The sequence below is a fragment of the Bos taurus genome, chromosome 22 (genome assembly GCF_002263795.3).
Source record: "Bos taurus isolate L1 Dominette 01449 registration number 42190680 breed Hereford chromosome 22, ARS-UCD2.0, whole genome shotgun sequence".
In the NCBI taxonomy this organism is placed as follows: Eukaryota; Metazoa; Chordata; class Mammalia; order Artiodactyla; family Bovidae; genus Bos; species Bos taurus.
The window spans coordinates 44,318,967-44,331,970 of NC_037349.1; the positions used below are offsets into that span (position 1 = coordinate 44,318,967).

At 40.3% G+C, this 13,004-nt stretch overlaps 1 protein-coding gene across 9 annotated transcripts in view; it reads left to right on the forward strand.

The window, feature by feature from the left end:
• The window catches only part of ARHGEF3 (Rho guanine nucleotide exchange factor 3), a 313,583-nt gene extending 301,555 nt beyond the window's left edge, over window positions 1-12,028 (forward strand). For all 9 annotated transcript variants that reach the window (XM_003587632.6, XM_059880073.1, XM_059880075.1 and 6 more), the window contains 3 exons: window positions 4,014-4,184; window positions 7,402-7,588; window positions 9,788-12,028. In XM_003587632.6, coding sequence (XP_003587680.1) covers window positions 4,014-4,184; window positions 7,402-7,588; window positions 9,788-10,140 — 711 coding nt within the window. In that variant the 3' untranslated portion in view covers window positions 10,141-12,028. The remainder of the gene's footprint in view (window positions 1-4,013; window positions 4,185-7,401; window positions 7,589-9,787) is intronic.
• The last annotated feature ends 976 nt before the right edge of the window (window positions 12,029-13,004 follow it).

Genomic DNA, 13,004 nt, shown 5'->3' on the forward strand with positions numbered 1-13,004 from the left:
GGCACTAAATAATTCGCCCAAGTCTGGGCCAACAAGTAATCCAAACCTTGTCAGTGTAAACTGCCACTTTTATGACTTCTCCACTTCTTTATGCTCCTCTGCCACAGAGCTGAAAGCCTGGCTACTTTTTTAAGCCCCTCTTGTCTCTGGAACTGCAGAAATCTGTCTAGCTACCAGGCTTAATGGAGGACCTCACCAATCCAGAGCTAGGCCAGTTGTCCGTGTAGGGACAGAGAAGAACAGGAAAGACTCTCCTGAGGTGTTTGAGGTGTCTGGCAGGCCTAGCATACAAACCAGGCTCCCAGTCCAGCACAATAGGGAATGCAGGCCCAAGATGAGGCCCAGCTCACTTCTTCATGTCTGTTTTTATTACTCAGAAGAGCAATACTGTGGCCTCCTCTCCATATTTCATCCCAGCAAGTGTGTGGTCTGTAGGAAAGAGAACAACAGGGAACTCGAACTAGTCTAAATAATTACTTTTGTGAAGAACACAAGCCTACTCTGAGTTTTCCAGTAAAGATTTCTTCTTTTTAAAACGCAGCATGAAAGAATAATGCTTTGTTTAAAAACAAGAAGAAAAAAAAAAAAAAACCAGTAAGCTAAAGTTTGAATTTAAAAACAGATAGATAAGAATATGATTGTTTGCAATACACCAGTTTCCTTAGTGTGTAAAATTCTTCAGGCAAATTTGCCAAGTTCTTCATGCAAATTTAGGTGTGAAGCATGGTATACCTGCATTTGAAAATGTCTGCAAAGCAAGTCTTCTAAATGTCCATTTACACTGTATAGGCACAGCAGTTTTTTTTCCTCTTCTTTACAAAATCCTTGTGGCATTATCCTGGATGAACAGAACTGTTTAGCCCTGTACTCTTGAATGCATCATGAATGTTTGATAACCATAAAATCCACACTACCATCGTAGCTTAACTAATATGTTCCCTAAATAAATTTTCCTCCTATGACAATTAAAAATCAGGGAACTCTAAATAAATTTCTTCTACACCAAGTATTCAGTCTTATGATTAGATCTAAAGAAAGATCTTCCTTTTTAATATAGTGTGTAAACTACCACATCTGTATTAGAATTGCTTAATAGTGCTTTGAAAGGTTGATAGAAATTTCCCCCCGAAGAGAACATCTTAAAATAGGACTTTGGATACTTGTATATTCCAGATCTGGTTGTTTAATATTTTGTATTCTAAGGATTGTTTCAGTCAGAAAATTATCCTGTAAACCATCTCTTCCCTCTGCCTGCCACTGCTCCAATTCCCTAAAAAAAAAAAAAAAAACACCACTGGAATCAATGGAAAGAATAGTCCTTTTTGTTTTTTTTTTTTTTTGATGCAACTACAGTGAAACCTGCTATTCTTGGTCCATGTCAGGAGCCCACGAGTAGATGATACTGCCTCACAAGGGGCCAGACAGACAGGGCTTTCAGAGTCTACTTTGAGCATGACGATTCCAGCATATGGGGGTTTAATCCTTATTCTGTTACGGATATCTTTCATCATGTCACTTTACCAGCCCCTGCCCTTCAGCGTGAACCCAAATAAGAAAGGCAACAATAAATTTAAATGCGCAACTACCATGACGGTTGGTTATTGGCAATATTCTATGTGTAACTTTATTCCTTGCTGCAATTCTGCAAAATAAATTCCTCTCGAGAACCAGTACAGAGACAGTAGACATGGCATGCAGGTGTATTAGTCATGTGTACAAATGAATATAAATACAAAAGCAGTACTTTCAATAAATGAAAGCAGACCCAGAGTCACTACAGTAAATACAGATACAGAATATGGAATAACACCAAATGTTTCCATTCTTTTGTCTCTCTTCATTTTTCTTCCCAAACACCAGAGAAAGAAGCAGCATTTGAGAGTAGTCATAGCTGCCTAAGGAAGCACTGTGGCTTTTGAGTTTATTAATCTTCATGTGATATGCCAGCTGTTCAGTTCCTGAGTTAAATTAGGAAATGAATGTCGCTTTATGCCTATAGTACATCCTCTTCTGGTTTCCTGGATTCTTGCAGGAAATTCAGAAAATTGACTCAAATACTGATTAATTCCAGCTGCCCAGGTACACCTAGTAATGTCTGATTAGATGAGCCACAGCACTTAATGCTCAGTCTTTAAAAACAAGGAAAAAGTATGAGTTTCAATTCACATTAAAAATGTAATAAAATAGAAAAATAAGGTAGACATAGAACAATTGTTCAGATACTACCCATGTATTTTAAGCTTCTTGAGGGCAGGGACCCTGTCTCATTTCCTTGAATGCCACCACCTAGTCAGACACTGAACAGATGCTCATCAAACATTAATTGAATTAATTTGCAAGATGACTCATAGCTTCAGTATATTTTGTGAAATTTATTTTTTGTTTGTTTTTAGAAGCAACAAATAGTCATCTTTGAAAACCAACGAGGAGAGAAGCAAGGAGAAAGTTTGGGTACCAAAGTGTACCATTTATTACTTGTTTTGTGTTACTGAAACTCAGATTAATTTCACAGGACTTGTACTTAACATTAGGTTGACATCAAAGACCAAAAAAATTCTTTATATGAAGTAAAGAACCTATACTTTTAAAAATAATGTTTTTTTTTTTTAATTATCAAGTAGCACTACACTCAAATTTGGAAAACAGAGAAAAGAATAAATAAATGATCTTTGAAACTGTTAGTAGCTAAAGCATGTAGAGATTATACCTCTGCCCTTAGGATGTAGTCACCAGACATCAGCTCAAAGCTAGAAGATCTGTTGAACTGCATGGAAGTGCCAAAGCTATAATTGTGTAGAAGTTTTTAATCCGGTTTCTTTGGGCATAAGGCACGTGAAAAATAATTACTTAACAATCTTAGAATTCACTGCCACTTGAACAAGGTCTGGTAGCTTTTTGCTGAGTAAAGGCCTCTTTTGAAACCTTGCTTTTCAAAGACTGGTCTGTTTTCCATTTAATCAATGCAACCAAGAAGAGGCCTTACTCACATTTCTCATCTGTTGTTTTCTATTAATCCCTCCGCAAGAAAGATGGGACAGTTCATCTTTTCACTACTAAGGGACAGAAGTCTCTGCTGAGGAAGTCATTCCTTTGCCTTGGATTGGTGTCTTTGAGTTTTTTTCTCAACTAATTTCTTGCTCCTTTTTTCTAGAATTTTCTAATTTTTAGATATATCATTCATGTGCTAAAACACCACCACATTGGGATAAATGCCCACGGAACACGTCTCAGTGTTGTTCACTTGTTTTGTTTTGCTTCATTTTGTATTTAACCGCAATGCATCCACCATTGCTTTGAAATCACTCTTCCCCTGTCTTACTTGAGTGAGCTGTAGGAATGGGCGTGCGTGTATATAGACAGATCGTCTCCATTCTTACTCCTGGTGTCCTTTCTTTGCATTCCTAGTTCACTGCCCTTCATAAATGAGTTATGTTTTGTCACTAAATGATACCCAAACTATTTATTCACACCCCATTTAGATGTGTTGTTTGTAGGTTAAATACATGTAGAGAGACCTTGAAGCTGGGTTTCATATCCGCAAGGACCATCCCTTTTCTGGACTGTTACATTCTGCTTTGTTTTCTCTCCTTGGCCGCATTTTTTGTGTGTATGCCTACATTTTCTACTGTGTTGAGCATACGTTAAGAAATGCGTGATACGGAGCCTAGTGGCTATAAGTCCTGCACATGGAAAGCAGTACTTCATGTTTCTTTCTCTCAGACAGAATTCCACATCAACATTAATTTTATATTTAATACAAATATAGATGTGTGTGCGTGTGTACAAATGAATATATATGTACATATTTGTATGTGTACATGTATATAGATGGCATATGGATAGATAGATACAGTATGTTAAAAGCATTTTTCCCCCTTTTCCCAAAGCAGCAGCTTAGATAATGGGATCTCAGATCCAAGTGTATCTTAGCGACTTTCTAAGGTTAAGTCTCTGGGCCTTGTTGATGTGAATGGCTTGCTTACTTTCCCCATACTTCCTTTTTGTTTTTACAGATAAACATCATTCAGGGAATTGTGGCAGAAATCAACACCAAGACTGGAGAATCTGAATGCCGCTATTATAAAGAGCGACTTCTTTACTTGGAGGAAGGCCAGAAAGACTCCCTAATTGACAACTCAAAGGTGCTGTGTTGTCATGGTGAACTGAAGAACAACCGGGGCGTGGTGAGTAGTTGCTCTCCTTCAGTAATTTCATCCTGAGCCTCCCTGACCCCTTCATCCATGTGATAGTGAGCCTCTGACTACAGTGCCTTCCCTAGGCAGAGTCGTGTTCTTTAGACAAAAACTTTCTCTAGTGTCTTTTATATCACAGGATCATATATTATTAAATTTATTATATATATATATTTTTTTTTAAATTTCATCACCAGTACATATTCAGAAAAATTTTGGAAACCATCATAGAGTTGTCAGCTTTTTATGTTGTTTGGTCATGTTGTTTGTTTTTGACCCTCAAAAACAAACACAAAAACAATTACTATCTCCTCCCACTTTGCTATCGGCAAGTAATAGATAATTTTAACAGGATGTTAAAATATATGATCTCAGAAAAATAGATAGTTCTTTAATTGAATTCATTTAGCTTTATGAGACATTCTTCTTACGAGTTGGTGCCTATCCACAAACTGACATTTTGAGACCAGTTTTTTATTTTTGTGTTTTGTTTTAAATAACAACCTACCCACCATCAGCTCTACATCTAGCTCTGACTTGTAAACACTCCATTTCCTGGCTTTTATTCTTCTGTATATATTGAAATTGTTCCTCCTCTCCTATCATAGCAACTTGCACAAATCTCCCCTGGAGGGCTTACTACAGTAGGTTGTGATTCTCCATTTATCTGTTAGTATTTCCCACTTTATCACGCTCTTTTAGGGTGGAGACTGTGCCTTGTCAGTCCCTTTCATGGGGACCTGACATATACTAAGGCACTGAGTAGTCTTAGGTCAATATCTGAGTGAATGAATGAATGAATGCTTACATAAAGGAAAAATGGACATGAATTACAGAGAGATCAAAATTGAGTCAACTCACCAGGCTTTTTTTTTTAATATGTAACAATAGAAAATAATGCTAATATGTAGTATTTCTATTTTTATACATTTATATATAACATGTTTTATATATCAATTGTACTATATATAACATATGTGCATATTTTAGCATTGAGAAAGCCATTGAGACAGTCTCCACTTCTCTTTTGTTTCATCTTTAGTATCTGGTCAACCCTTAGAATGAAAGCCAAAACTTGATGGAAAAGCTCCTAATAAAGCTTTGATGATTCAGAGGCTGCCTTTTTGACCTGGGCTATAAAGTGGCATTTATGAGCAGGCTCGGAAATGGTATTTGAAATCACTTAGGACATGTCACAGCATCCATTATCAGTGCTCCTGCAGATCTAACCAGCTGATGTTGCAACGAAGGTTGTGAGACCTGTCACAGGCCACTGCTTGAAGAGATGTTTCTGTTTGACTGGGAGTAACTGATTGCCAGGCAACTGCGTTCTGCTTTTTGCTGATTTTTGGAAAGCACTGGTAGACTGCTTCCAACTCCTTGAACATTGTTCCTCAGAAGCCCTGTGACAAATAGAAAGGAGCATCGCTGTATGGAATGGGGGCCTGTCTTCCTTCTGTCCATCAGTCAAGGGCTGAGACTCTGGTTGGCTGTGCCTAGGTCATTAAAGATAACCCCTCCCTAGTTCATGTTTCAGGCACATTGATTTTTGAAAACAAAGATTTTAATTGGAGTGGGGCACTTATTTTTGTGTTTTTTTGTTTGCTTGTTTGTTTTTCCCCCCGGAGAGGTGTAAAAGTCATTATGAATAAAGTCATGAGTCAGGGGAAAAAAGTCTCAATAGCTTGAGGGCAGGAAGGAGCTGCAACTAAGAATAGGAACTCTCAGTGAACATTTATAAACAAGGGATTTTTTTTTTAAAGTTGCCCAGATAATCAGTGTTCAAACCTCCTACCTTAGCTAGAAGAGCGATTGAAGTAGAAGCAGTGTAAAAATCTCTGATTATTTTTAGTATATGAAACAGTGACTAACACCTCCCCCCTTATCATTCCCCATTATCATTCCCTCTACTATTCCCCTCCACCACCAAAGAAAAAAGCTCTGTTATTTTGCGCTTTTCTCTGTTTTTCAGTCTTCAGACCTCCCCCTACCCAAATACACACCAGTACAGAACCACCATCCTTTGTTTCCACAAGCCAACATTTAGTTGAGCTTCAGTTTCTGCAGTTTTTGATGTATATGTGTGTGTATCTGTCCATCCATCAGTCTGTGGCAGGGTGGGGGTAGATGGCCCACAAGTATCTTTTCTTCCAAATATAAAATTATTTGATAACACTGAAAGTGCTTCCCTGACCCCAAGACAGGATCCTAATGTGAATTTCCAGCCCTATTCTTCTGGTCTCCTCCTTAAAACTCCTGGGCTGACATTCCCAAATATTACTGCTGGAAAACCAGAACCTAGCTGCAGTCATGGATTGTCTCACTTCGGCTCCTAGGCATTTCCAAGCTGTGGGAAGAGTCTGGCACTTGGAGTTGAATGGAGCCAATTTACCCCAGCTCCACTCAGGAAAATTGCTTTTGTAATGTGGTTTTGAGACAAGCCTTTATTTTCGAGATTCTTTTTTTGCCCACAACACACACATCAATCATCAGCCTTTTAAGCACAACCTCTTTGGAGAACTGAGGTTCTTATGAACTTTACCAAGAAGGACAACTGCTTTGATCGTCTCTCTTCATGGCTACAGCTGCATACTCTGGTTTCCTTGGGAATGGGCAGTGTTCCGAGCCGGGGTGCCTGGGTGAAGCTGATAATCAGCTCTGTGGTGGAATGAACGAGTGTTTTACGGGTTTGAGAAGCAAAAGATTAATATTAGGCTCAGATATACCAGTCTCATCCTTTATGGACTGTTACTCATTTTGATCTCTTAGAATTGTACTGGATATAGTAAACTAAAGCCAGGAAAGGACTGACTTTTTGTTTTCCTTCATTACACCCTTTGTTCTATGGGGTTTCTCTCTCTCTCTTTCTTTTTTAATGTTCCTGTAATAAGAGTACAAGAGACCACATATGCCTGCATGTGTTGTAAATTGTGAACACCCCTGGAGCTGGCAGACCTGAAGGCAGGTGTCTGTAGGCAGAAAGGCCTTCTTCACTGGGGCCCTAGGGAGGTGCTCTTACAGGATAGGCAATGGATGCATCTGGAAACGCCTCCAACCCCCAACTGGTGTTCTCCTGGAGGTAGATTTGAGCTGAAAAGTTCATAGGTCAGTTTGAAGCTGGTACCCAGGGATCTGTTATCCCCATAGGTCTACTTATCAACTCCTTGGATTATTGCTTAAAGGAATCCTGTGTATTCTTTTCTTCCAGAAACTACATGTTTTCCTCTTCCAAGAAGTGCTTGTTATCACCCGCGCCGTTACCCACAATGAGCAGCTCTGCTACCAGCTGTACCGGCAGCCTATCCCCATGAAGGACCTCCTGCTGGAAGACTTGCAGGATGGGGAAGTGAGGCTGGGCGGCTCCCTGCGTGGGGCGTTCAGCAACAATGAGAGAAGTACGGATGGCTGTCCCTCTTGACCTGTGCAATGTCTTTGGTAGTGGTGGTTTGGAGGGAATGGCCGGCTGGTGAAAGAGACGAGCCATGGCCTTGGAGTCAAATTGCATCTCAGTTGTGTTTCATCACTTAGAGGTTGTGTAGCCTTACTCAACCTCTAGGAGCCTTAGTTTCCCATCTGCAAAGTGGGGATGCATGCATACCTACTTCATAGGATTGTTCTAAGGATTAAGTGAGACACTGTGAGTTGACCTCTGTCCAGCATGACTGGTTCCCACTATGCTCCTTTTCTCTGACTGCTTCCACTGGCTAAAAGCCTTCTTAAGACCACACTGTCCCTGTGTGACTGCAGCTGCTTAACAGTGGGTGTTCACATAGCTGACTTGTGTCTAAAGAGGCACAACTATGGTCAGCTGGGCCGAGGGTTTATCTGTAATTACTTGAATGGGCTTCTCTGACTTGAGATTTAGTAAACAAAGGAATTAACCAAGAGAAGCTTAGATAGCAGTGTCTATCTAGGGTCTTCTATGTGTCAAACACTGTGCCAGGCACTGGTATACACTGGTCTACCACACAGGTCAATTTTGGGGGAGCCCTGTGGAATTTTCCTTGTGATGGAGGAAATAGATGAGAAATAACTAAATATTCTGGGTATGTTAAAAACAAAACTAAAACCCCTTAAGGGGATAGAGAATAGCAATAAGAGATCTGTTTAAGATGAAATGATCAGGGAAGTCTTCTTTGAGCAAGTAACATTTGAGCCTCTTGGGTTAATATTGGTGTCATATTGTCCAAGTAGTTAATATACGCTGCCTCTTAGCGCCACACCAGCCCTTCCGCCCTAGTGGTAGTACTGGTAGCAGTAGTAGTACTTACATTTCTCCAGTAGCCATGTAGGAGCATTTACATATGTTATTATGTTTATCCCTCATAATAGCCATCTAAGGTTGAATCTCTTTGTTTTCCCCATTTTACAAATAAACTGAAATGTAGAGGAGTCAAGGCATTTGTCCCACAGAAAAGAGTGGAGCTTGAATTTATCTGAAGCCAGTCTGTTGACCTCAAGGATCTTGCAGGGGGACTGGACTGACTGAGCTCAGACATGTCCATGCACCTCATGCATGTGACACTCAGGGCCCATGAAATGCCAGTTAATGTTATTAAATTAAATCAAATGTCTTCCATATTGTGCACTATCGTTTTTTAAATGCACGTAGCTCCAGGATTTCCCTGGCAGTCCAATGGTTAGGACTACATACTTTCACTTCCGAGGGCCTGGGTTCAACTCCTGGTTGGAGAACTAAGATCCCACAAGCCACAGGGCATGGCATAGCCAAAAATATATATAAATAAATAAATTTTTTATAGAAACAAATGCATATAGCTCCTGTTGGCAGTTATTAGAATGTCATTGCATTTTAAAATGAATCCAAACTTATAAGAGTTGTGTCTGTATCTTGGGACTTCCCTGATGGTCCAGTGGGTAAGGCTCCGAGTTCCCAGTGCAGGGGGCGCGGGTTTGATCCCTGGGAACCGAGATCCACATATGGTAGCTAAGCCCGCGCGTGCTGCAACTACTGAGCCGTGCACCCTAGAGCCCACACGTAACAACTAGAGAAGCCTGTGTACCACAGTGAAGACCCAGCACAGCCAAAAAAAACCGATAAAAAGAATTCTATCTTTACATGTCTTCTCAGTCATCAGACACTAAATACACAGGTACTATCCTATGGAGGATCTTGGACTTGTTTGATGTTACAAAGAGCTTCTTAAACTTGAAAAAGCTTTAGCTTGGGGCAGTTGTAAAAATGACAGATTATCAGCCCCTCCTCCCCCACTCCAGACCTATTGAATCCAAATCCCTAAGGGGAGAACCCCGGGGTCTGTATTTTTACTATGCTGTTTGGAGATTTTGACATATGGCCAGGTTTGGTACCCAGTACCCTGGGGTCCCAGAGAGAGTTGTTCTGTACTGATTTGATAGCTTTGAAGGCCGCTGAGTGCCAGATCTGTGTCAACACCTGTTGGTTGATGGAGGCTGCAGGGTGGAGCCGAGCCATGTCCTGAAATAGAAGGACATTTAGTTATCAGTTAGTGATCTCTCCATGAATGCCAGGGTTAGTGTCACCACATAGATTAGCTTTGGCCTGCGGAAATACCTGTCCACTGACCTTTTTTGTGTGTTCTTCTTATTTCTAGTTAAAAACTTCTTCAGAGTGAGTTTCAAAAATGGATCCCAAAGTCAGACCCACTCATTACAAGCCAATGACACATTCAACAAGCAGCAGTGGCTCAACTGTATTCGCCAAGCCAAAGAAACAGTTCTGTGTGCCACGGGGCAGGCTGCGGCCCTTGACTCTGAGGGACCATTCCTAGATCCCGCCACCAGGAGCAGGGAGCCACAGGGAGAAACAAAACTTGAGCAGATGGACCAGTCAGACAGTGAGTCGGATTGTAGCATGGACACAAGTGAGGTCAGCCTCGACTGTGAGCGCATGGAACAGACAGACTCTTCCTGTGGGAACAGCAGGCATGTTGAAAGCAACGTCTGACAGAAGCGTGTGCTTCCTGGAAGTCTCCCTGTGTCTTACCTGTACAGTATTCGCATTCCACATGTGGAACGGTTTGGAGAAGCACTTTTTAATACTTTTGTGACCGTGTTGACCCAGTCTCTTCTGTCTGTACTTTTTTGTCTCTAGTACTGTAACTGCCAATTTGTGTCAGCTGGAATCTGTGGCGACTGTTACCCTGTATTGTTTTTCCCAAGTGTCTGGATGGGTGGATATGTACTTGAACAAGTTATCAATATTTTCACTGGTCCTGCTGGATTTTAAAAAATAGAGAGAAAACAACCTCTAAACTGCTGTTTCATATAGATTACTTTTAAAGGATCCTTCCGCATTTCTCTAGTACTTTTCTAGCTCTTTGACAGAGTAGCTGAAGGCATGAATTTTCTTCAAGGGCCTTGCAAACAGGGCATGAGGTAGTTACCTGTGTAACCGTGATGGTGTTTGAAGGAAACCGGGAAAGATCATTGTTTCAAGTTATCGGTCAAGATATTGGTCCGATATCATCCAACCAAAAAGCAGGAAAACATCCCTGGGGATTCTGAAGGTTTACTTTCGCAAAGGAAGAAGCACTGTCTTGACCTTGCAATTTCATCCAGTACAAATCTGATGCAATAATTTACTAGGACATGAAATAGAGTCTGACCTTAAAAGGATCAGCACAAAAGCAGCTGTCAGCTCTGAATCTTGAACTGAAGTGTATATTGTGTCAGGAGGTCTCTGCGATAGATGCTGGCTGGCCTTAGGTAGGCATTTGTAGCCTAAAACATCAGAACAGAACTCACTGGGCCTGGGAAAACCTGGCAGGAATAGCAGAAAGGCCCTCTTCACTTTGTTTCGTCTGCCTCAGCACACTCATATTTTAGAGCATGAATGAAGAGATGACGGAGCGGCTGTGGCTGCGTCAGTGACTCTGTTTACAGAAACATGTGAGAAGAAGAATTTGGAAGAAGTCCTCCATCGTGACCTTGTGTCGGAAGCATTAAAAAAGAAAAGCAAAGTCCAGTGTCCTTCTGGGAAAGATCAGAGCCTGGGGTTTTCCTGCTCCACTTTCGGGTCATCATTTGCCATCACTGGCTCTGTGCTGGGATCAGAATCATAATTACGTTCTCCAGAGGCTGACTCAATTAACTCCGTCATCAATCAGCATCAGTTGGCCAAACTAGTAACCTCTTTGTCCAGCCTTGATTTACAATGTAGGGTGAGCCGCAGACCTTTGGAAAAAAGTTAACTGAATACACAGAAAAGCTCTGAGCGAGTGTAAATGTTAAAGATGACTTGTGCAAAATTGTACCCACACCAGCACTAGTAGTAATGATTCTAAATTATTGCCAAAAAAGTTTTTTTTTTAATCTGTGTCTTTCAAGTTTACACAAAGGAGAGCAGTAAATACTATGTTGTCATTTTATTTACATCTATCATGTTCATTCAGAAAGCTGTGTGATGAGATTTATCAATGTAAAAACAAGGTATAGTACTTATTTTTCAAAAATAAAAGAAGCTGTCAATTTTACCCTGTAAAACATATTTCTGTATTTATAGATTTTAAACTTGGTGAATTTTTTTTCTATTACAAGTTTATTTAAAACTGCTTTGTTTCTTAAGTTGTTATTGATTTACCAACTGACTGACTGAATCTGCTGCAGACAGAAGCAGAGAAAAGCCAAGAATAGTTGTTTGATGGTGAAGAAAAGAATGAATCATTCTCTGAAGGAGCCATCGGCCACTTTGGCCAGCATGTTGAGAAAAGAGATCTGTCAAGGACTGGCCTATGAGAAGAAAGTCAATGAATGTTTTCATGAAATGAATGTTTTTGTATAATGGCCTTAAACTTTTCTGGAAGCATTTCAAATAAATTACATTAAAAATGTCATTTTCTTGGTGTCTAGTGTTTGCCCTACAAATACCAAACTTCAGTTGTCTTCCTTGGAGCTTCTTTCCAAAATTGTTGCTGCTGCTGCTAAGTTGCTTCAGTCGTGTCCGACTCTGTGCGACCCCAGAGACAGCAGCCCACCAGGCTCCCCCGTCCCTGGGGTTCTGCAAAATTTCTGCTTGTACCCAAATACACATTACGATAGGGTGCAGGATGAAATAAATGCTTTGATTCGATCTACTAAAGCTCTTGTAGAACTCATATTTCTAACATCTGTTTTTTCAAGGATTCTCTACTCTTCTTTATTTTAATTTAATACTGGAGTATAGTTGACTAGCCACATTGTGTTAGTTTCTAGTGTATAACAAAGTGATTCCATTATACATGTATACCTGTATCTATTCTCTTTCAGATTTTTTTCCCATTTAGATTACTACAGAATATGGAGCAGAGTTCCTGTGCTGTACAGTAAGTGCTCATTGGTCATCTGTTTCATGTACAGTAGTGTGTACCTGTCATCCCCAAACTCCAAATACATCTTCCACTGCCCTTCCTCACCCCCGTAACCGTAAATTCATCCTCTACATCTGTGAGTCTGTTTCTGTTTTGTGAATAACTTCATTTGTATCTTTTGTTTTTTAGATTCCTCTTAGAAGTGATATCATGATATTTGTCTTTCTCTGACTGACTTAGTGTGATAATCTCCAGGCCCATCCACGTTGCTGCACATGGCACTGTTTCATTCTTTTTAATGACTAATATTCTGTTGTATATATGTAGCGCTTATGCTTCATCCATTCATCTGTCAATGGACATTTAGGTTGCTCCATGTCTTGGCTATTGTAAACAGCACTACAGTGAACATAGGGGTGCATGTATTCTTTCCAGTCACGTTTTTCTCTGGATATATGGGATTGCTGGATCATATGGTAGCTCTATTTTTAGTTTCTTAAGAAACCTCTATACCACTCTTCAT